The 24,007-nt window shown below is 38.1% G+C and overlaps 1 protein-coding gene across 2 annotated transcripts in view; it reads left to right on the top strand.

The window, feature by feature from the left end:
* Adamtsl3 (ADAMTS like 3) overlaps window positions 1-16,325 on the top strand; it is a 319,937-nt gene extending 303,612 nt beyond the window's left edge. Inside the window, exons 26-31 of one of the 2 annotated variants that reach the window (XM_076851278.2) lie at window positions 81-264; window positions 4,205-4,409; window positions 7,470-7,561; window positions 13,538-13,752; window positions 14,357-14,435; window positions 15,985-16,325. In XM_076851278.2, coding sequence (XP_076707393.2) covers window positions 81-264; window positions 4,205-4,409; window positions 7,470-7,561; window positions 13,538-13,752; window positions 14,357-14,435; window positions 15,985-16,102 — 893 coding nt within the window. In that variant the 3' untranslated portion in view covers window positions 16,103-16,325. Of the gene's footprint in view, window positions 1-80; window positions 265-4,204; window positions 4,410-7,469; window positions 7,562-13,537; window positions 13,753-14,356 lie in introns of both variants that reach the window. The other variant, XM_076851279.2, reaches the window with a different exon arrangement.
* Window positions 16,326-24,007: the final 7,682 nt, after the last annotated feature.

Genomic DNA, 24,007 nt, shown 5'->3' with positions numbered 1-24,007 from the left:
CTTCCCAAACAGCTGGGATTACATGTGTGTGCTACCATGCCCAGCTGGGACTGTCATGACATTTTATTTCCTTTCTGCAGAGCCTTTCTGGGAGCCTGGTAACTGGACACATTGTTCTGCCTCCTGTGGTCACTTGGGATCCCGTATTCAGAGACCCCAATGTGTGTTGGCTAGTGGACAGAAAGTGAGTGAAGCCCTTTGTAATCACCTCCAGAAACCACTGACAGGGTTTCAGCCCTGTAACATCCAGGACTGCCCTGCAAGGTATGTGAAGAACTCTCTTATCTCATACGTACCCACACTTTTCTTGTTTTAAAACACACAGCAATTTGGACATAATGGCTCAATAGCTAAGATTTATTTAGCACTTACTCTGTACCAGACATTCTGCTAAATGCTTGACATGGATTGTCTCACAGTAGCCTGTGAGGTACATTTCAGTTTCCTGTTTGACAGATGGGAAAACTCCCTAGGCCCTACAATTTTAAGGACCAGAATTTAAACTAAAATGGACTGATGGTCTGATGGTCTAATTCAGAGCACCCCCACCCCACAGTATTAGGGATATAACCAAGAGGGCACTTTAGCCCTGAGCTACATTAAAAAAATTGAGATAGGGTCTTTCTAAGTTGCCCAGACTGCCCTCAAACTTGTAGTCCTCCTCCTGCCTCAGTCTCGCATGTCCCTCGGATGACAAGTGTGCACCGCCATGCCCCACCTCAGAACCTTTACTCTTAATCACTACACAAATCTGCTTCCTGCACTCCCAGGGCTTGCTACATCTTTGGGCTGCAGTGAGGCTGATTTCATGGCCTTACCTTGCAGATAAGGCAGTGGACCAGTCACCTGAGGACTAGTTAAAAACACAGTTCCCTAGGCTTGACCACAAAAATCTTTCTAAGTGATAAATGATACACATAAGTAATTAGAAAAACTCCCAAATCAAACTTCTCATCTACACTAAACGTGATCCGTCTCAGTCTTCCAGATCTCAGTGGCTACCTCCTACACTCCCCCACCTCTCTCACCTCCACCTGTTTGATAAATTTCCATGATTACCACTAGAGTCCAAGCCTCTCGCTCCCTGGGGTACTTTCTTCACTCTATAGGAATATTTTTTAGCTCAATGTGATGTCACATACCTGTGAATCCCACCAACTGGGGAGGCTGAGGCCACCTCAGCAACTAAGCAAGACCATAAGCAACTTAGTGAGACCTTGTCTCTAAATCAAAAATAAAAAGGGTTGGGGATGTAGCTCAATGGTAGAGTGTCCCTGGGTTCTATCCCCACGACCACATCAACAACCAAAAAATCTTTTAAAACAACTTCATCATGATGGTATTCATTATTCTTAGGAAAAAGACCAAAATTCCTAGCATTGGGGTCATGTCTATCTTATATGACTTTTTATCTGCAGTATCTAAAATAACACCTAGCACACAGTAGGTAGGTTAGTGAATATTTGCTGACTGACTGAATAAGTGAGTGAAGAATTTAATTTCCTTCCTGTATGGGTTTTTGTTACTATTTTTTTCTTATTGCTTATCTCTCCCACTCTGGTTATCTGAGCTCCCTCCATACTATTATTTTTTGACCCTTGGTTGTACTGTTTTCTTTCCTGACTCAGAACCTTTACACATACTGTTCCCTTTCTCTTCACTTAATATTTCCATACATTTTCAGGGAAACCTTCCTGACATTAGCTCTCCAAAGTAAGTCAGAATGTTTTTTAAATTTCTTTATCACTTTTCATAGCTCTTATCACAATGTCTTGCTCTCCACTAGACTGTAAATTTTATAAGTAAACTCAGGGCTGTTTTTCTCAATAATTTATTTTTAACACTTAGCACAATGTCTGTCCCATAATATGCAAAATGAATTAATGAATGATGGAATATTTATTTATTTTAAAAAAATTTTAAATTTTAAAAATAAATTTAATGCCATTTGCCAGTTGTCTGCTATGGTCTATGACATAGCAGATAACTGGCAAATGGCCATAGCAGACAACTGGCAAATGGCATTAAAATCAACAGTAAAATATAAGTTAGCAAATAAAGAGCTATTTATTGAGTACAAGTTCATGGCTGACACAGTTATCAACCCCATTTTTTTTTCTTTTCTGTTTTTTCTTCCTTTCTTTTTTCTTTTCTTTCTTTTTTTTTTTTTTTTTTTTTTTTGGTGGTACTGGGTATTGAACCAGGGTGCTCTACCACTGAGCTCCACCTGCAGCCCTTCTTATGTTTCATTTTGAGATAGGACCTTGCTAAATTGCCCAGGCTGGCCTGGAACTTGCAATTCTCCTGCCTTAGCCTCTCAGTGGCTGGGATTATGGGCATGTGCCATTGGATCCAACACTAACCCTATTATTTAAGGAGAAAATAGAAAGCTTAATGTTATTTATCTCAGTGCCCTTGTGCAAATGCCCACACCATATCCAAATACCTGTGCCTTGGAGGGGTGTGGGATGCAGTCACACTATTAAACCAAAAAGTTACCTTGGGGCATGCTCTTATATGAGCTGTCAGTATTGCAGGCACCCTAACTTCCATGGTTTCCAGGACCCACTGTAATTCTTAAAAGGAAGATCTATGCTAAGAGTCACCCTTCAAAAAGTCCTGAGTTCAAGCTACTAATTAAGAGGAGTCTGATCAGAGAAAGCCACTTTATGTCAATTTTTGATTTTTACAAAATGGAGAGAATACACATTGAGAAACTTATGAGCAGCCTTGTTTATTAAACAAGCTGGTTGGGGTTGTAGCTCAGTGGCAGAGCACTTGCCTAACACATGTGAGTCATTGGGATCTATCCTCAGCACTGCATAAAAATAAATAAATAAAATAAATGTATTGTGTCCACATACAACTAAAAATTTTTTAAAAATAAGTAAATGTGCCTGAGACTTTGCACATTCCTAGAATAAATAAAATACTATGCTTTGTACCTATTGAAGACCACAGAGGTCCTTTAATCCTCCAGAATCCATTATGTCAAGGATTCTTAATATTTATTTTGTTCTTTTGAGATATATATGACATTAGAGTATATTTTGACATATTATACATACATGCAGTAAAACTTATTCTAGTTTGGATCCCACTGTGTTTGAACATGATGCAGAGTTTCACTGGTAGTGTACGAACATAGAAAAATTATGTCTGATTCATCTACTTACTTTGGAGTGCCATGACCCCCTCTGTTAGTCTGGACAAACCTATGAATACCTTCTCAGAACAATGTTTTTAAATATATGAAATAGAATACAACTGGTTACAAAGGATGCTAATTATACTGATATACATTTATTGAGATTTTTTAAAATGTGTGATATGGTAATGGATTTGCTTCTCTGTTGACACACTAAGTAATAAAAGCTAGCATTACTTTAATCTTGAAGTGGTGATAAATATAAATGATGTTTTGAGATACCTATCACAGTTGTAATGGGATATGGAAATACCCGTGGCTTCTATTAACAAAATCACTGGCATTACTAATACTACTGTAGCTTGTGGCCTATGTTTTTATCATTGAAGGAAATACTAAACATTAGTTAGATGTAATAACCAAGCACATGGTCCTCTGGATAACTACGGACCTCTGCTTCGTAATATACAAGCAGGTTAGACATCTTGTATAACAAATCACTCAATATCCCAAAGGATTCCGTGTCCATGTTTCATCTCCTGTAATCATTAAAGCATGATCCTTAGGGTCGGATATATCTGTAATCCAATCCCAGCTCTGTTGTTGGTTTAGTTATGTGATCCTAGCCAATTGACTTAAAAGAATGGGAAGCACATGAAAATCAAATAGGATAACATGTAAATATCTAATAGAGCAAACAGCACATAGGTACTTTAGAAATATTTTCCTCCCCTTGGTTTCCATAAATTAAAATCTACCTTTTTGAAATTTCCACTGATTTTAGCCTAACTTCACTGTCCAGGACCACACAAGGGACAGCTCTCTCTAAACTTGAAGATGTCTCTGCCCCACAGTCATGTTATTCATCTCTAACATGGTAACTCTGCTGCTCCTCTGTGTAAAAGAAACTCTGGGAAGGTTGGGAGTTACCTATACTGCTGCCCCTTCCCATAGGCACATGTGACAGCTTGTTAGGATTGACTTTTATTTTGGCAAGACAACCTGTAAGGCCTGGCATCCCAGTCCTTACTAAGATCCTGTAGTTTTTGTTCCTAGGTGGTTCACAAGTGTGTGGTCAGAGTGCTCTTCATCTTGTGGTGAAGGATTCCATAGTCGGCAAGTGACATGTAAAAGGACAGAAGCCAACGGAACTGTGCAGACAGTGTCTCCAAGGGCATGTGCCCCTAAAGACCGGCCTCTGGGAAGGAAACCGTGTCATGGGCATCCATGTGTTCAAAGGATCATCGAACCAGCGAGCCAGGTAGTCTAGTGTGTGGACAGTACTATCTATAATCACCTCCTTATTTCTAATTTGGGGACGGGGTTGGAATCTGGTATCTAAAATGAATGTATTAATCTGATCTCAGCGTCTGCATTTGGAAATCAGTGTCTCTGTCTTCCAGTACAAAAGTGAACCTTAAAGCAGTGGTGCAATAACAAAACCTCCTAAATAGATCAGTTCAGGGCAGTAGGAATAAGAGCAGCCTTCCAGGAAGGAAGGAGACGAACACGAGTGCTATCTGCACAAAATCTCAGAACTCAGATTCCAAGTGCCACTGTTAATAAAATAATAATAAAATGCTCAGGGAAAATTGTTTTTAATGTACATGAACTCATGAAGAACACATTATTAAGACATAAAGGAAAAGTTGAACCAGTAAAAGGCGTATTATATTCCTGAAAGGAAAATGTCAGTACTGTAAAGATGTCCATTTCCTTAAATGAAATTGTGCATGTCATAAAATTCTAATTAAAATAACAGAATCTTTTAATGGAGTAATTCTGGCATTCATGTTAGAGAATAAATAAGGACAAGAAATTTTTAGAAAAACAAATTACTGGAGGTGTGGAGAGCTTTTTCTCATGCTGTGTCCCAGCAAGATGCAAATCTGTTGTGAGTAGAATTGGCCATTATTGGGGCAGGAAGAGACACAGGGCACATAGTGTAACCACAGCACAGCAGACCCATGTGAGGTAACTTCAAAGTTCAAGGGTAGTTTATTATAGGGGAAGGAATGGTTTTAGAAAATTGAGGGTTTAAGACTACAAGATTTTTTGAAGAAATTAAAGAAAATCTAAATAAATAGAAAAAGGTATCCTATAGTCATACATCAGAAGACTTAATATTGCTAACAATACAACACTTCCCAAATTTATCTACAAAGTCAACAGAATCCCTATCAGAAATTGGCAAGGTGATCTTAAAATTCACAAGGAGAGAGAGGAGAGGGCTTTGGAATAGTTGGAGGATTCAAAAATCCTAATTTCAAAACTTATTACCAAACTGCAGTATTCAAGACAGTGTGGTACTAGATTATATGTACAAAAATTGTGTGTGTGTGTGTATATGGTATATGATATGATCTATATAAACATATATATTTCAATTAAGTAAAGACTAAACCAATGTATTTGTGTCAATTGATTTTCTACAATATTAATAAGACTATTCAATGGGGAAAGAATACTTTTGAACAAATGGTGCAAGACACCTAGATATCCATGTACAAAAGAATGAAGTTGGTCCTCCAACTTTACACCATATACAAAAAATTAACTTAAATTGATCAAAGAACTGAATTTAAGAGTTAAACAACAAAATTCTTGGAAGAAGTCATAGGATACATCTTCACAACTTAAATAAGGAAATTATTTTTTAGATATAACACCAAAAAGCATAAGCAACCATAATGGAAGTAGATAAATTAACTACATCAAAAATAAAACTTTGTTGCAAAGGACACCATCATGAAAGTAAGCAGACAACCCACAGAATAGCAGAAGATATTTAAATAGCATATATCTGAAAAGGCACTTGTATCTAAAATCTATATTACAAACCACAACTCGATAAAAACATAAATAACCCTACTAAAACATGAACAAAGGACCAGAACACATTTCTTAATTAAAGATACAAATGGCCAATGAGTGTGCCACTGATAACTAGGGAAATGCAAACCAAAACCACAATGAGAAAGGGATTCATGCCTAATAGGATTTCATTAGTAAGAAATATAGTGAGAATGTAGTAGGGAAACTAGAACCTTCAGATGCTGCTTGTGGGAATGTACAGGCACTTTGGAAAGTAGTCTAGCAGTTCCTCAAAAGGTTAAACCTATAACTCCTCTATAACCCAGCACTTTCCACCCCTGGATATAAGAGAAATGAAAATGTATTTTTCACACAAAAATGTGTACATGAATGTTCATAGCAGAATTATTATAATAACAAGACAGTAGAAACAACCCAAATAATAACCCATAATTAAGAAAAAGAGGAAGCAGCTGATGAGTAGATAAATCATGGTGTGTTTGTACAATGGAATATTACTTGGCCATTAAAAAAATAAAGTACTAATACATGCTACAATGTGGACGAACCTTGAAAACAAAAGTGAAGGAAGACAGACATAAGGACCACCTAATGTACAGTTCCATTTATCTTAAAAGTCCAGAATAGGTGAATCTAAAGATGCATAGAGACAAAAGGTAGATTCATGATTTCCTAGGCCTCGGGGAAGAAGTGGTGGGAGGATCTAGGGGTGACTGCTAAAAGATTGTTAGGTTTCTTTGAGGGATGATGACAGTGCTCTAACATCAACTATGGTAAGGCCACTTTAAAAAAAAACATTAAATTGTGCAAATTAAATGGTGAACTGTGTGACGTGAATTGTAGCTCAATAAAGCTGTTAACTAAAAAAAAAAAAAAAACAATGGTATGAGAGAAATTGGTTAGCCAATATAAGAAAAATAAGTAGAATCAGACTAAACTCAGAACATGTAACAAAATAAATTTTGAGTTGACCAAGGACTGAAATGTAAAATTGATGAAAGGCAAATAGGACAATTAGGATGGGTTAGACTATTTCAAGCATAAAACAAAGTATAAGAAAAATTAAAAGGCATTATGATTATGTAAAAATTTAAGAACTACACATCCATTTTAATATGTTTTCCTATACTGAAATCAGCTTAGCACAAGTCTTCATTTTGCTCAGAGTGGGAAAAACCCAAACTTGGCAGTCTTTCACACTTTAAGTGTAGTCATTTCCGGACTTAAGTCTGATCAATTTAAGTTTCCCCTGTCCTTTTCCCTTCTCCCCAGAGGTGGTCTAAGTTTCAGTGGGGAAAGGAAGGGAGGGTGAAGCTCAGTTGTCTTCCTGGCTCTGAGAGAGGGGTCTGTTCTGCAGAGCTGTGTTCTGATCCTCCCTAACTCAGCTTGTAACTGGGCTGTGGCTGTCCCACCTCAGTACATCATCTTGGAACACACAGCCCACGTGAGCTCACAGGGTTCACACCATGTTGTGCTTTTGTTTCAGTGTCCTGGACGTTGCATGGGTCGTGCCGTGAGGATGCTGCAGCACCACACAGCTTGTGGACACCACAACAGCTCTGACTGTGATGACAGGAGGTACTGGCCCCACCCCAGGGCAGCACACAGTCTTCTCTGCCTCACTCAGTGACTAAAACTACCTGAAAATGGAATTGCTTCTAGTTTCTACCACCACTCATAGTTAACAGTTCCTGTTATGATTTTTTCCATTCCTTAATAGAATATATTATACTAAAATATTTGTTAATATATACTATTTGTAATTACAAGTTATTTGAATGTTGAACACAGAGTATTGCCTTAAAGGGAAGAAAGGGTAGCATTAAGAATAGACAGATATTTTTCTCTTTATATACAAAGTTGGTCAAGCCTAATAATGTTTAATTTAGGTTTACAGATTAAATCTTCCTGATGTTTTCAATGAACCACTTTGTTCCTCTGTTTAGAAACTGTTTTGATTAGGATGTTGGCCCGATGGTTCAGCGAAGAATAAAATAAATTTTATCTTGTGAAAGAACTTAAACAAGAGAGAAGTTTGTTTTGCTCTTGTATAAAAGTCTGAGCTAGTAGTGGTGTAGCAGTAGAAGAGCTTTGTTCACGAGGTCATCTGGAGATCCAGGCCCCTTGCAACTGGCAGCTCTACCATCCCAGAGTGTAGTATCCTAGCTAGCAACCTAGAAGCACACTAATCAGGGGCTTGGCATCCATCCTGTCATTCTCTTCCTGTGTGACCTTGGACTATTTAACTTCCTTTATCTACCAGGTGGGGAACTTGTGGTTGGAAAGTTTTAATTAGTTACCCTGTTGTCAGCACCCAGGCAGCCTGGGTCCTAGAAGATAATCATATCTAACTCTTTCTCCCTTCTTCACATTTTGAGACTTGCTGGAGAAAATGGGCTGACCTTGACAATTGGCTTGGTTACATTTTGAGTTTTCAGTCAGGTTTGGCAATGTAGAGTCAGCTGTATTTCCCATTCCTCACAACACAGTTTCAAGCCAGAACTCCTCAAATGGAAAATTTTTGAAACAGCTGCCTTCATTTCAACAGACAACCTAATTTCCTATTTTGCTGAGAAGATAGAGGCCACACACAGATTGATATGCATTGTCCCAGATGTTTAACTTTGCATTCAGAAAGATATATTTGAAATACAAATAAGTACTCCCTACATGGATTGAAACTTTTATCATTTTTCTGAAATTTGTGTATTCTATTTCAGAATGTATTGTAGACTTTCCCCCTATCCTGGTTCATAAAGATTGAACTTGTCCTTTTTAATTGTTGCATTTAATATTCTATTATTCCAATGTTGATGGACATTTGACTGTTTTATTTTTTTCCACTTTTACAAATAGATGCTGCAGTAAACATTCTGGAACATATATCTTTACACAAAATTGGTATATTTTTACAGAGTAAATTTTTAGATATGTAATTGAATTAGTAGACATGATCATTTGGATACTACCAAATAATCATCAAAATATCCAGACCAACAATATCTGATACCCCCACTTTCATCCACATTGAATACATTTTCAGTCTTTCAAAAAAATTGCCAATCCAATAGATTAAAACATTATGTCTCTTTGTAATCTGTACTTTTCTGATTACTTTTCACATGTATTTTTAGCTCCTTAGAGTTTTTCTTGAACCCATGTTCTTTTTGTTCCATTTTTGTCACCATTACTCTTGGGCAGGCAACTATCATCTCACCTGGTTCACTGCCATCCAGCTGGTCTCCCTCCATATAACCATGCTTTTTCCCAAGTCAGTCTCCACACTACAGCCTGAGTGAATTTTCCAGGATGCAGATCTGATTATACCACCACCACTTCCACCTAGCTCACTGTTAGCATAAAATCATGTTATATATTTTCTTGCTCCTAAGAAGAAAATTAACCCAAATGCAGGGCTGGGGCTGGTGCTTAGAGGTAGCACACTTGCTTGGCATGTGTGAAGGACTAGGTTCGATTCTCAGCACCACATATAAATAAATAAATAAAATAAAGATCTATCAACAATTAAAAAAATTTAAAAAAGCAAATTAACCCAAATCCTTAATGTGCCTTATAAAATTCCACAGGCTCAAGTCCTACATTCTCTTCACACCTGTATCCAAACCTCATTCTTCTCTGTCTCACTCCTTGTGTTACAACCATACTGTCCTTCTGTTTTCCTAGGTGTTCTTGGATATTTCTAATCAAAGACAGTAAAAACAAGATCTGGGGTATGGCTCCGTGGTAGAGTGTTCACTTAGCACACAGGAGTCACTGGGTTCTATTCTCAGCACCACATAAAAAATAAATAAATAAAATAAAGGTATGAGTCCATCTATAACTAAAAAAATATTTTAAAAAAAGACAGCAAAAAATAAGAAACAAAGAATATGAAAAGAAAAAAGCATAGAATGATCTTTCAAAAGGTTCAAAACCTTGGGCTGGGGTTGTAGCTCAGTGGTAAAGCATTTGCCTCTTACATCTGAGGTACTGGGTTTGATCCTCAGCACGACATAAAAATAAATAAATAAATAAAATTAAGTTATTGTGTCCATCTACAACTAAAAATAAGAAACAGGTTGAAAATCTGATTAAATAGGGCTTTAGACAAAAGATATGGAAGTAAAATAAAAGGGTGGATATTTTTCTAAATAATAGAAGAAAAATTCTTAGAATTGATGGTTGGGGGTCATGTTACCTTTCATTTTCTTTTGACTGTTTCTTCCAGGACTGGCTATTCTGCTTTTATAACCTGGTGCTTTCTTTCATGCTGTTATTATCCCTTGAATATTTGATGATTTATAGATGAAGGATTAAGTTGATTAATGGTCTCATTTTCCCCATAGATCTTTGCTATTGGTGTGCTGACTGTGGGCTTGCCAAAGATATGTGTAGTGTTAGATTTCCTTTTTCAGTGCCTAGTAGGGAGAAGTGGGCAGGCTGGAGAGGCATCCCCCAGTAGCCACAGTGTTACAGGATGTCTTGCAGAGAGTGTCATTAGTCTTTGGGAATGGAGGCTCAGTGTGAGCAGGCTGTCTGCTAGAAACTTCTATAGGTCCAGGGAAGGGTTTAGGAGGTATGACCTAAAAGGGCATGGGAATTGTTAGGGTACAGACAGTCCCAACTTGTATTAAGAAGACAACATGGGGATCTAAGGAAACATTGAGCACATAGTTGTCCAAAGTGATGATTACTCATCTCAGCCAAGAGTTAGAATCAACCTGGGAAGTTTCTCTGAAATAAGGATTCTTGTTCCTTACTTCAGACTTAATCAGAACATTCTGGAAACTGCATAACAATCTATGCCTTTTCAAAGCTGTGCACTTCTGCCTACTTCTCACAACCCTCCTGGCTTGGAGTTTGCCATACTCAGAATCACCAGCTCCATCTGGCTGGTGATGCAGGCAATTATTTGAAATAAGAGTGGAACAGGACTGAATAGAAACAAGAAAGTGAGAAAAGCTAGGGTTGTTTTATGATTTTTTTTCTGCCATTTCTACATTCATTTTTTATGGGAAAAACACATGACCTCCAATTTGTGCACAGTGCTAGTACCCAATCTGTGTCTACCTGGTTCAGGTATTCCCATCCCGGTCATTCTATCCCTGCTCAGGAGGAAGTGGCCCCTCTGCTGATCCAGCCTGCCATTTGTTTTACTCTGACGTCCATGATCAGTCTCTGAGCCGCCGTGAACTTCCACTTCTGGGTTTGTCTATGGCTCTCTGAGCCTCTTATCCTTTATATTTGGGATGCCCTTGCCTCCCATCAAAGCAGAAGAAATGGTTATATCAGTTAAGGCCTTTTGGACTGGAGATGACAAGTCAACTTGGAATGATTTATGCAAAGAGGGCAAAAGATTTTTTAATAAGACAAGACCAATTAACATGTGTATCTTCTTAAGTGTATTTTTTGAATATTTGTTGAAACTTTTTGGTAGAAAAGCTGATCTCTACATAGGGAGATGGCTGAGGAGTATTCAGTCTCTGCCTTGTTATTCAAAGTGACTCAACCTTGGTCCCCTAAGTGTCATATCCACCAGGGAAAACAAGCAGTTAACAGAGTGGGTAACCTCCCTTTCTCCCTCCTTAAACCTTATGAACCTTTGGGACAGTATGGTTAAACCCTTTGATGGAGACTCCCCCTACTGGCAAATTAAAGTATCGCTTCCCACTATGTGTTAAACTCTCCTTTAAAGAAATTCAGGTTATTACTGTTTTCTCTGTTTTGTTACATTTCTAGTGGTTGTTTCAACATTCATTATAGACTTTTATGTCCTGATAAGGAGTCTTTAATATAGATACAAAAACATCTCAAACCTGACTGCCATGGCGTATGCCTGTAATCCTAGCAACTTGGAAGGCTGAGGCAGGAAAATACCAAGTTTGAGGCCAGCCTCAGCAACGTAGTGACACCTTGTCTCAAAATAAAATATAAAAGGACTGGGGATGTAGCTTAGTGCTTTCCTAGTATGTGCAAAGCCCTGAGTTCAATCCCCAGTACTCAAAATTCTCAAATAATCCAAAGAGAGATGCAGTCAGACCTCAGGAAGGACCATAACCAAGAAATGAAAAGCCATTTTTTGTTTTGTTCTGTTTTTCTCCTCTTATCTCTACTGCTCCATGTGTATTTGCTTTATTCTTTGCTGTTTCTTGAAACTTCTTTCCTATCTTTCTGGCCCATGTGGCAGAATGTGGCAATCACTACTCCAGGCTTCAAGTTTATATGTCTTGTCCAGCAACCTCCAAATTCCTAAAAGATAACTATTGACCAGTTCATGTGAGGGCCCCCTTCCTATCATCTTTGCAGTAGAGAGACATTCTCATACAGTACAAATATATCTTCCAGAACCCTGCCCAGGAAACATAACCCAAAGTGGATCCATTAAGGTGGCTCTCTCCTCCAAGATAAACATTTTCCCCAAATCAGAAAGTATTGAGTTTCAGTTCTGTTTTAAAAGCCAGGGAAATCAGAAATAAATTCCTCTTCCCAAATAAATGGTCTTTGGTAGTTTCTGATTAGACATCTTGGTGTGGCCTAAATGTACATGTTAGAGCACTTCTCTTGGCAGACAGGGTTGCTCACATATAAATTTAGACTCATACTGGAATACGCTTCAAGTGCTTATAAACAGAAAACTCAAAGCTTGTTAACAAATTTGAAGTGTTTTACTGTGGTCATTATAGTAAATAATTCTCTTCCTTGCCTAAATTGAATGGCTCCAGCTTATCAGCAACAGCCTCTCTTCTGATATGTGGGCTGCGGTGTTGAAAGTCAGGGCAAACACACAGTTTGCTTGCTGTGCATTCTTTGTGAGAGCACATCTAAGCAGGGACTCTCAAGCCCCAGGGAGTAGGGGATGTTCTGTCATTCTAGATTGCATGGCATAGAAGCAGGGGGATATCTCAATTTTAGATGGAGGACACCCAGAGACCTTCCACCTGCCAGCAATGAGAAGAAAAACCTTTCCCAGTGGTGGTGATGCCTTGCAGTAATCCCATGTCCTCTCAGTGATCTCTTCTGTGTAAACTTGAGTGTGAGCTCTCAACTTTGGATTTTAGTGGCACCTATTTCATCCTGTCTCATACCGTGAAAATGTGCTTGCTTGTTGACTCCACTACGTATTTTTAAACATCATTTTGGCACTGGGATTATATGTCACCAATTTCTACATCCTCAGAGCCTTGTGCTTGATACACAGAAAGTCTTAAATGTTTATTGAATTTTTCTAAAATAGTTCTTCCCCTTTTTCTCCTATCGTATATCTGTGTTGATTTTCAGAATCTTCCTAATATACCTTGGGCTAACTTATATAAGGTCATTCTCTAAGGCTTAAAAACTGTCCATATTCTGAAGTAGACAGATTCTCTTTTCTATGGCCACAATTTTACCATTGCTTTGCTTAGCCAATCATGGACACTTAGATTTGGTTTCCTGGTGAATTGGGTCCTAATTGTCAAAGCCTTAGTATATAGTATGTATAGTAGGATAAAAGACTTGATCCCATCAAGAAAGTGACACCCAGCCTCTCCTGTTGATATTCTTTTCCTATTTCAGGCCCACCTTTAGGAGGAATTGCACATCAGGAGCCTGCAATGTGTGTTGGCGCACAGGCCCTTGGAAGCCCTGTACAGCAGCCTGTGGCAGTGGGTTCCAGTCTCGGAAAGTCGACTGTGTCCACACAAGGAGCTGCAAACCTGTGGCTGAGAGACACTGTGTGCAGAATAAGAAACCAGCTTCCTGGAGGCACTGTCTTGGGCCTTCCTGCAATGGTACGTACCCCTCCCAGGTGTCACCACAGCTCCAGAGATCTTGTCCTAACCTGACCTTGATGGTGTCAACCTCATCAGAGTCACTTCTTGAGAGGCTACTCAGAACAGATGTGGTGGCTTGGGACAATAGATGAGCTCTTTGATATGCACATAGCTCTGGGGTCTGTAGAGAAGAAACGATAGGATTTTGGGGTGCCAGCAGCATTGATTACTGCCTTTCCAACAAGCACTGGCAAACTCTCCACATGTTTCCTTCCTCCAGGAAGAAATGTCCCGAAATTATGTGTCAAATTTAATTGTATGTTATTTTTCTAGAGAACAGGGGTCCATGATTCTGCCAAAGCTAAGTGCTTCTCTGAGCCCTGAGAGCAGCAGCATGGACCAGAGGGGCTGTGAGGTTCCCAGGGCACCGAGAGAGGCCACTTGGCTGAACTGAGAAGTGAGTCCACTGCACTTCTGAATCCAGGACAAAGCAGTGGCCCAAGCTAAGGATAGTTTCTTCTCCTCACTCTGTGATCTTAATTTATGGCTTTTCACAAAATCCAATGACTTTTAGTCAACCTTTAATGAGCCACGTGTTACTGATTCTTTTTCTTCTTTGCAGGCAACTGCGCAGATACAACTCACTACTGTATGTTCATAAGGCACCTTAATTTGTGTTCTCTGGACCTCCACAAACGAAGGTGCTGCCAGTCATGCCAAGAAGGGTAAACTTATGGAGGGGTTGTGATGCTGCTGTGACTATTCAAAAAAATCAAAGCTCTTTTCCCCATGTCTCTGGTTCAAAAACATGTATTTCCTAAAGACTCTGGATTCCTTGATCAAACAGAGGTTGATGCAAAAACATCCCTGTTAAAATTTTGTAAAATGAAATTTCCCCATGGTCGGTTTTTTAATTCCACTTCTTGTAAATGATGTATTCCAAGATTAACATAGTAATGTGCCAATGCACTTGGGACTTCACCATGTGTGCGTAATCGGGAAGTCACCAAGATAATGAGCACATCCTCGCATGCTGTGATTTGTAAACTAGCACAGAGTGGTACATCCTGAAGTCTTAGGAAGCACAGCAACTGATGAAACTTTCTCTTCTCTCAAGTTGTAGAGTTTCAACAAGTTTGTGAGGTATCTACAACTGGCCAGTAGTTGTTCAGATGTTATCATTAATGGCATTTGCAAAGATGCTCAAGTTCAATCTGTGAAAAAGAGATAATCTCTTGGACAGGCTTATAACTCTAATTGACCCAAGGATTCATGAGGAGGTGGCATCCTGTCCTTGCTCTCGAACACTCTTGTAAGAAAACACAGAGGAAATATTGCTGCCATTTTCACAACTACAGGAATCCATCTGTGACCAAATGAGGCATCTTGGAAATCAAAGAAGAGGGAAATTTAACCTTTTCTACTGATTTTGAAGTATATGCAATGCTTTAAGAACTGTGAATTGAACTTTTTCTAAGCACTATTCTCTTGCACACAAACAGAAAATCAAAGCCTTTTAGACCTAATTTATGCATAAAATAATATTCCTGAGGATTTTTATTTTGGAAAGTTTATAAGAAAGTAATCTAATAAGATACATAATTGAAAAGAATTGTTTATATAAAATAACTGCTTGAGTTGATTTTTCAGTAAATCCAAAGTGAATTAGAGTTAGGCGGGAAGTTACACTTTTAGAAGTTGGAATTAGGATTTGGTTTAGGCTTTGGGGAAGAAAGGTTAGGGTTAGTTTTCAGCTAGGATTGAGTTAGGTGAGAAAGGAAGTTAAATTAGGGCTAAGGCTGTGCTTGGTTAAGGAGTTGGGCTCAGGGCCAGGTTGGAGCAGGGTTGGGTTGGGTTTAGATTGGGTCCATGCTGGTGTGATAGTGTCAAGGTGAAAGTTAAGTGTGGAGTAAGTGTTGCCTCTGAAGCAGGTTCAGGCTAGCATTAAATTGTAAACTCTAGAGCTAATTTGGTTGGGGTGATCTTTTCCTGGTATTCCTCCAGTTATGGTTTTAGATGGCACACAACCCCAAATAAATGGTTAGACTTCTTAATGCAGGGTCCTGACTGCCCGTCACATCCTGCCTATAGCCTGTTGGCAACAAAGTTTCCCAAGGCAGGTTGTGCTAGATCTAGTTCCTGATCAATAATTGAACTGTGCATTTTGGCTTTGGATTCATCTGTGGATGAGAGCTTGCTGAGTCTTTTTACCATATTCTAAGCACCAGATCTGTTTTGTTCTAACTTCAGCCTCACCGACACTGGGATGAGCACTACTGTATGTGGAGGTTTTAGTGGCTGGAAATGGACACGGGAAAATGAAGAGGACACACCAGCCCATGAGTTGTTAATCATCAGTCACATTTGATTGTTGAAGGTTATTAAATTAAAAGAAAGATCACCTGTAATGTACTCTTTGTATATATTTATTATATGACTTAAAGGTGCAATATTTTATTTTGTACAGTATGTAATAAAGACATGGGACATATATTTTTCTTACTAACAAAGTTTCTTATTAAATTGCTTCACCTTTGTATTTAAAGTTAAGAGATACTGTTTTTCATTTGCTATTGTACTTTTATCATTCAAATGACATTCCTGTGTACTGTATTTTACTACTGTTTTTATGAGAGTTAATGTTTCTCTTTTATGATCCTTAAGCAATTCAGAAATAAATTTACTTTGATTATTCAATGGCATCATTATATATGCATTGTTATTTGTGTTGTTTGGGGTAGCTTTCACTACTGTCACCTTAGCTGCCCCCTTGTTATTACAGTAGCTACCTTAATGAGTTCAGTGCCCTGGTCTGTCCTTGGAAGTGTGAGGTACAGAATTCAGATCAGACCATACAGAAATTCACTTTAGTTCTTTCATTCCAGTCATTTCCATCTATTGATATGATCAATGATTTTTCTTTTTTATCTTATTCATGCAATGGATTATATTAATTGATTTTTGGATGTTGAACCAGCTTTGCATAGCTGGAATAAATTCCATTTAGTCATGGTGCAAATTATTTTTGTAAGTTGTTGGATTTGTTAGGTGTTTTGTTGAGAATATTTGTATCTATGCTCATGAGAGGTTTTGTCTGTAATTTTCTTTTCTTGTAGAATTGTCCTCTGGTTTGGTATTAGGATGATGCTGGCTTTATAGAATGACTTATTAATCATAGTAATACTTACTGTGTAAACTTACTTACATAGTAAAATTTAGTGAGCATAGTAATCAGTTATTTAAAATTCCTAGTTTGATTATTCCAATATCCCTGCCACAGCTAGTTTTGATGCTTATTCCATGTTTTCAAATTGTGGGGTTCTTTTTTAAACTTTTTTGCCTTTTAGTATGTCTTATTTTTTTCTTGGTAGTCAGATATGATGTTCTAGATAAAAGTACCCTCTGTAAGTAGGCTTTTAGTAGTAGTATGGTGCTAAGTTGTGGGGAGAGGCATTCTGTTGTCTTATGAGTAGGTCTTTTTTGTGTGCCTGTGTTTCTGGACTGTAAATTTTCTTTATGTTTCTAAGAGTTAGTTGTTTGTTTTTCCTTTAAGGTGGATCAGGCTGGGTAGAGTGAGCTGGAGTTAACTATTTCCCTTCTCTCATATGGAAAGCTAGAGTAGACTGGAGTTGGTCAGCCAGGTCAGTTAGATTCTGATAATACCTCAGCTGGTTAAGCTCTGGTTGACTATTCCTGAGGACAGGCATTGTTAAGAACAACAGAATGATCATTTCACAATGGATCTTTCCTCCTCAGCTGCTAATACCAGGGGATTATTCTCTGACATTTGCATTAAGAAACTGGTCAAGCTCCTGAAGGTAAATCTCCTAAGTAACTGTGTGCCCCTTCCCACAATTGGCTCCCTTGAAACTTTTCAACTTATTCACTCTGAGCTTCCAGCAATTCATTAATTGCACTTCAGATTTTCCTACCCAACACTTATTCCTTTGGTGGTCCCTCCATCTCTGCTGTGACAAGCCATGACTGTGGGGTCAGGGATTTGTTCTGTATCCTCTTCTGTTTTTCTGATCCAAGAAAACTTGATTTTTCAAACTATCCAGCTTGCTATTTGTTAGAATGGTGTGAGGCATGATGGTCTCCAAGTTCTGGAACCAGAACTGGAAACTGCATGATACCCTTCTCTTTGGGGCATTGTGAGGAGTTTCAAGATGGAGTTTAGATGTCTACAGCTACCTCCTATCAGCAATTGGTAGAGTGACACCTTTCTCTATCATCTTGGTATAATCATGAGAAACTTCAGATAACCCCAAATTGAGGGACATCCGACGAAATTCCTGGCTAGTATTCTTGAAGTGTCAAGGTCATGATTGATTCCATTTCTATGACATTCTTAGAGTAAGTTGAATCAGAGGCAGAAAGTAGAATCATGGCTTCCAGCAACTGGGAGGAGAGAGAAAAGGGGACTGCCGCAGTCTGGCTGGGCACAAATCACGAGCCACTCACAGCTTTGTAGATTCAAACAGCAATTCTTTATTCCTGATCTCACACCGGCCGTCTACAAACACGTTCTGGGGAAATCCACGTTCTCTGCCCAAATCCACACCTCCACTGGGCTCCTGTCTCCCAAAAATACTGTCTGAATCCCGTGAGAACTCAAGAGGAACTCAAGCAGCAGGATACACCCTATTCCCAGCAGGAATAACCTTCCTAAACCGGGAACGCCCTAAACCTGGATCCACCCTGGTCCTTGAGCAAGGTCACCTTACATGCAATGTCACTTCAAAATGTCCTATTTCCAGGAGTCCTTCCACTAAGCAACATGGGGTACGCTGGCAAGGAAATTGTCATACCTACTTGGCTAATGGCTCCCAGCAGGGGTCTTATTGTTTAATGAGCACAGACTCAGTTTTACAGGATGAAAAGTTGTGGTGATGCACAGTCATCATTGTTACACATTATTAATGCATTTAATACCACTGAATTGTACACTTAAAATATATGTAAAGGTGTTAAGTTATATGCTGTATTTTGGAAAAATAATCCCAAACTACCATTATTTATATCATCACACAATTTGTTGCAGCTTAATCATTGGAAACATTTTTAAGTTGAGTGCATATACACCAATCTGTGAATGCACACCTACACCTATTTTTATGAATTCATACTTAAGCCTTGCACACTAATTCAATACTGTGGGCTTTATTATGGTCTACATATTTCTCTTGTCTGTAGCTTTTTCCTCTGGAAATGAGAAGCCAGGCTGTCATTATCTACAATATATTTTCTTGATTCAACCTCAACATTCCCTCAAAGTGGCTTAGAATTACTAGCATATACCCTTGTGAGAGAGGGAAAAAAATTACCAACTGGAGTATGATGATATATACAATTCTTTTTGTCTTTAGCTTTATAGTGTCCAGTATAAAAATTTTCCAAGTTCCTTGAGTCATCTCTTTTCTTCCTAATCCATCAGTGTTCTTGTGTGCTTAATTTGTAGTGCAACTATATATATTTGTCAAAGTCTGAATCCCTTCTTTGGTTTCCCTTATTGTAGGTGATGGTTTTTATAGTTAACATACAATATAATTCACTCTATTGTGTTCTAATTGTTTTGGAGAATTCAGAGTTGTGTATTTGCCACCAATATCATACATAATAGTCTCTCAGTACCCATAAAATTCCATTGTCCTGCCATTTTGCTGTAATTTCTCTCCTACTTACCACCTGTAGGCAATATTCATCTATTTTCTGTCTCTTTAGTTTGGCCTTTTCCACAAACATACAAATGGGATCATACAACAGATAACATTTGGCGTTTAGATTCTTTCATTGATTAAAACATGTTTACATTTCATGCATGCTGTTGCGTGAATCAATAGTTTGTTCTCCGAGTTGTCTTTATATGCCTGGTATCCTTAAGAGGGAAATTTACATGCATACAGGGAGAATGACATGCGTCCTTAAGGCAGAGCTCTTAACCCCAAAGAACTCCAAAGATGCCAGAAAATGCATTAGAGGCGAGGAGAAAGGAATGGGACAGATTTTTCCTCACAGCCTTCAGAAAGAAGCAACCCTTGATCTAGGTACTTCTAGCCTCTGGAACTAAAATACAACTTTCTATTATTTAAACCACCCAGTTTGATATAGTATCCCTAGCAATTTAATACTGTATTTACTTATGTGTCTGTTTATAATTTTTATAATTTTTTGTGTTTTTTGTTTTGTTTTTCGTATTGCTTGCTTTACTATCTTGAGCACCTCCTAGCCACGTTTTCTTGTTAGCCATTATAGCCCCCATACTGGCCAGAAATAAAGTGGGGGAGGGATATTGGAGGGAATGGTGAAATACCCCAGCCACCCCAGAGAGCAGCTATCAAACTGTATGCTATGTCATGGGTAGGTTGGGAAGGGTGACATTGGTAATAGTACTATGTCTGTCACATAGGGTGAAAGTCTGCCTTCCATGTAAAAGAGAATTGTGTGTACTGAGGAATAAAAACTACAGCCTTAACAAAATGGAAGAATCTTCATGTGTTAATTGGACACTGGGACCCTTCAAAAATGTATTATCAGCACACTTTTTAAATAGCCTTTTTGAAGTTTGCTAACTCATTATTTCAAGATTCATTTTTACCTTCTTTGCTGGATTTTAAAAGGTTTCCTCTCCCCTTGGTAAGTGTTCAGAGTAATTCTGAGAGAGCTTTTGGTTATAGTTTTCTATAAAAGAAAGCCTAAGGATTGATATATTAAGAGGATTGGATGTAAATGGTGAATACTCCCCTCTGTTCCTCCTGACATGAAAGTGTTTTGTTTTAAACTAGACTTTTTAAAAAATATTTTTTAGTTGTCAATGGACCTTTATTTTGTTTATTTATATGTGGTGCTGAGAATCCAACCCAGTGCCTCATACATGCTAGGCAAGTGTTCTGACACTGAGCCACAACCCCAGCCCTTGGAGTTTTAGGTTCACAGAAAAACTGAGTGGAAAGTACAGAGATTTCCCATATCCCCCATGAACCCACATGTGTACAACCTCCCAACTGTCAACAGCCTCCATCAGAATGGTACATTTGTTACAATTAAAGAATTTGCATCAATACATCATCACCTAAAGTTCATAGTTGACATTAGGGTTCATTCTTGGCATTGCCTGTGCAGATTTTTAAAAAAATAAATCATAATGCCTCTGTTTCTCAGTCTGTGGTCTTATTTTCCTCAACAAGGGTATGCAGAAAGGGTGGAAATGGGATAGGGTGGAAGTGAAAATTTCTTGCCAACTTTTCTCTCTGAATTTGCCTCTTTATCAGATTCATCCAAGTTTGCCTTAGTGGAAGTTCATTCTAGAATCTGGCATGTTGTTAAATAATATTACTGGTTTCCAGTGCTGTTCAAATGTATGAATGTGTGTATCTGCATAATATTTCAAGGAAACTTAAGAAGGTGATGAATTGGGGATTGCAAGCTTTCTACCTCTATATCTTACTAATCTCCAACTCAGACAGAGAGATGCTAATCCCTTTGTACCTATGTTTATGCTCTTTCTTCTCACCTATCTTGATAAGTTTGTACTTATATTTCAAGATTTGGCTGATTGGTCATCTCTTTCAGAAAGATTTTGCTGAACCCCTTGACTAAAGGAAACCTTTTAAAATCCACCAAAAAAAAAATGAACCTTGAAATAATGAGTTAGCAAACTTCAAAAAGGCTATTTAAAAAGTGTGCTGATAATACACTTTTGAAGGTATTATCAGCACACTGATAATTGTATCCTCAGCCTATGGCAAATTGCCTCAGGAAATCCCAGTAAATGTCTTATTAAGGGTGACCTCTGTCCAGGGAGATTGAACCCATCAAAGTATGAAGGGATCTGAATATTCATCATTGGAATATGGGCCGGGATGACAGAGTGCTGTAGTATACCCAATTTTTAATTCTGATTATCTAACAAGGTTTTTATTTAAGAATGTCTACTCACATATAGGTCAACCTAGACTGTAATAAAAAAGCTGTCATTTAAAAAAAATTGGGTACATGACTTCATGAAAAATCCATTCTTTTTGTTTTATTAATATTGCATAGAAATATAAAATTTCACATAACATATTTTCACTAAGTACAACTGTAAGAACAAATTCTTGTCAAATAATTAGAAATATTTAATCAATATACTTATGAGTTTATTATCAATAAAGTATATACTTGGAAACAATTCTGAAGCAATAAAAGACCTTATGCTAAAATAAATCATATTCTTCCATAATGCAATCATTTATTTAACAAAAACCTGCCCAGTTTAATTCATTAGAGAATTTTCCACATTTGTAAATATTTGTTTCTACTTTGCTTGCTGACATCATTTTTTCCTTCCCTCCCTATCCCTTTTCTTCACACTGGAAATGGTCAGCGAGGTGATCATACCCCATTTGGGGCCTGGTTCTACTTCTTTCTGAACATAAAGTCTGGGCATAACAATTAGGTACATAATTACTTAAGTTTACCCTGAAGATTTCTTCAGAGCTAAAATTCTTCCTAACATCATTCTAGCAACTGTGTGATTCAAGCCAAGGTATTCACCCCAATCTAAGGTCTCGTTGTCTGTAACAGCTGTTCAAATCCCTGTGACTCTAGAGAGGGCAAAACTCTTCTTAGAGGTGCTCAAAATGAAGTAGGTTATTTTGCAATCTTTACTACATGCCAGGAAATGATGATTAAATAGGAAATTATCTTATTTGGAAAGGTGAAAATATACAAAAGCAATTGAGTGATTTATTAACAATTCCTTGCTTACACTTGTACTTTTACTTTATGGATTAAGATGCATCATGTCATCTGATGCTCAAAACAAACAGTGTGGTAGGCAGAAGAGATTCTTCTACAAATGAAGACAAAGAAGCTCAGAGACATGAGGCACCTGCTTAAGGTGGCACAAATAGAAATTGATGGCAGTAGGATTTGAGCTCATGTGCTCTGATTTCCAGCCCCCAAAAAGCTGTCATGTTGCAATGTTTCTTACTAACTTCAGTGTAGTGAGGAGTGGTCTCCAGCACTGCCCCAAAACTTGACTTGGCGTACACTACCTGGGTGCCTTAAAATCTGAGGAAACTGAATTGTACTGTTTTGAAAGAGAAATCCATATGTTGTTGTTTTCAGTGTTGCTGTAGATGGTCCCAATGTTCTTGATAAGTGGTAACTGGTATATGACCTTTATAACTACATAATTGCATAATTATAAACAGAAGTGCAAATGATAATAGATTAAGGATAAAATATCAAACAGTATGCAAAATATTAAAGTAGTGCAGATGGAAATGTACATTATTCAACATTCAGAAATGCAAATTAAACACAATCTTGATTAAAATATCAGTAAAAAATTGATTTTAAGATTCTGATCGCCTATAATATATTTTCCAATTTTGTTTAAAAATCTGAAAAATCATGTTTATCTTATAGTTTTTTCACTATAAAAATCAGGTTTTCCCTTGAAAAATCAATACCTTGTAGTTAGCTTCCTTTTAAGTATAATTTGATGATTAGGAGGCTTTCACTGCAGGAGTGATCTTGCGGAAGAATTTATGGCCTTGGGAATTTGTATTTTCAAATATATAACCTGGAGGAGAGGGATAGCTAGCTGGGCAGATTTCCTGTTTCTTTGGTGTGTACTCTATAGAATACATAGTGATATCATCGAATGGAACAGAACTCTTAAGAGCAACATTTAAAGGTTTGCAACTCTCTGTTGGAACCAATTCATGTGGCACATAGTGAGATCTGAAAGTGCTCAAACCATCAAATTTTCCAGAAGGGTTGGGAATCTGCTGCTGCTGCTTAATGAGCCCTTGACGACAAATTTCCCATACTGGAAAATCTTCTTTCATGGTGCTTTTTCCTTGGAAAGGAAAATTGTTTTTTCTTCTGTGAGAAACTGGCCTGATGGGAACAACACGGTTGACCTGATAGGGAACATAGTCAAGGTGGCTTGTGCTGTTTAACTGCATGCTGCCTGTAGGGGGCACATACTCTGGTACTTTCTTGACTTCCGGTGGTGGGATTTCCCATGGTTGGAAACTTTCCCGGAATTCAGTGTTTCCTTCAAATTGAGCACTTTGAGTCACTCTGGTGTGAGCAGGTCTGCAGATTTTTGCAGTTTCACCAACAAGACCCTGAAAGTCATTCCGGTGAGTTGTGAGATCCTCAAAAGGTTGATCAGTTGGCTTGTAAACTTCTTTTGGCTTTTCAAACTTGATTTCTAGCTGATGAGGTACATAATCCATGCGATGACTTGTATCACCATTAAAAGGGGCTGTAG

This window comes from Callospermophilus lateralis, chromosome 3 (assembly GCF_048772815.1).
Source record: "Callospermophilus lateralis isolate mCalLat2 chromosome 3, mCalLat2.hap1, whole genome shotgun sequence".
Classification (NCBI taxonomy): domain Eukaryota; kingdom Metazoa; phylum Chordata; class Mammalia; order Rodentia; family Sciuridae; genus Callospermophilus; species Callospermophilus lateralis.
The sequence above is the reverse complement of the archived record's forward strand: the minus strand, read 5'-3'. Positions and strand labels throughout refer to the sequence as shown.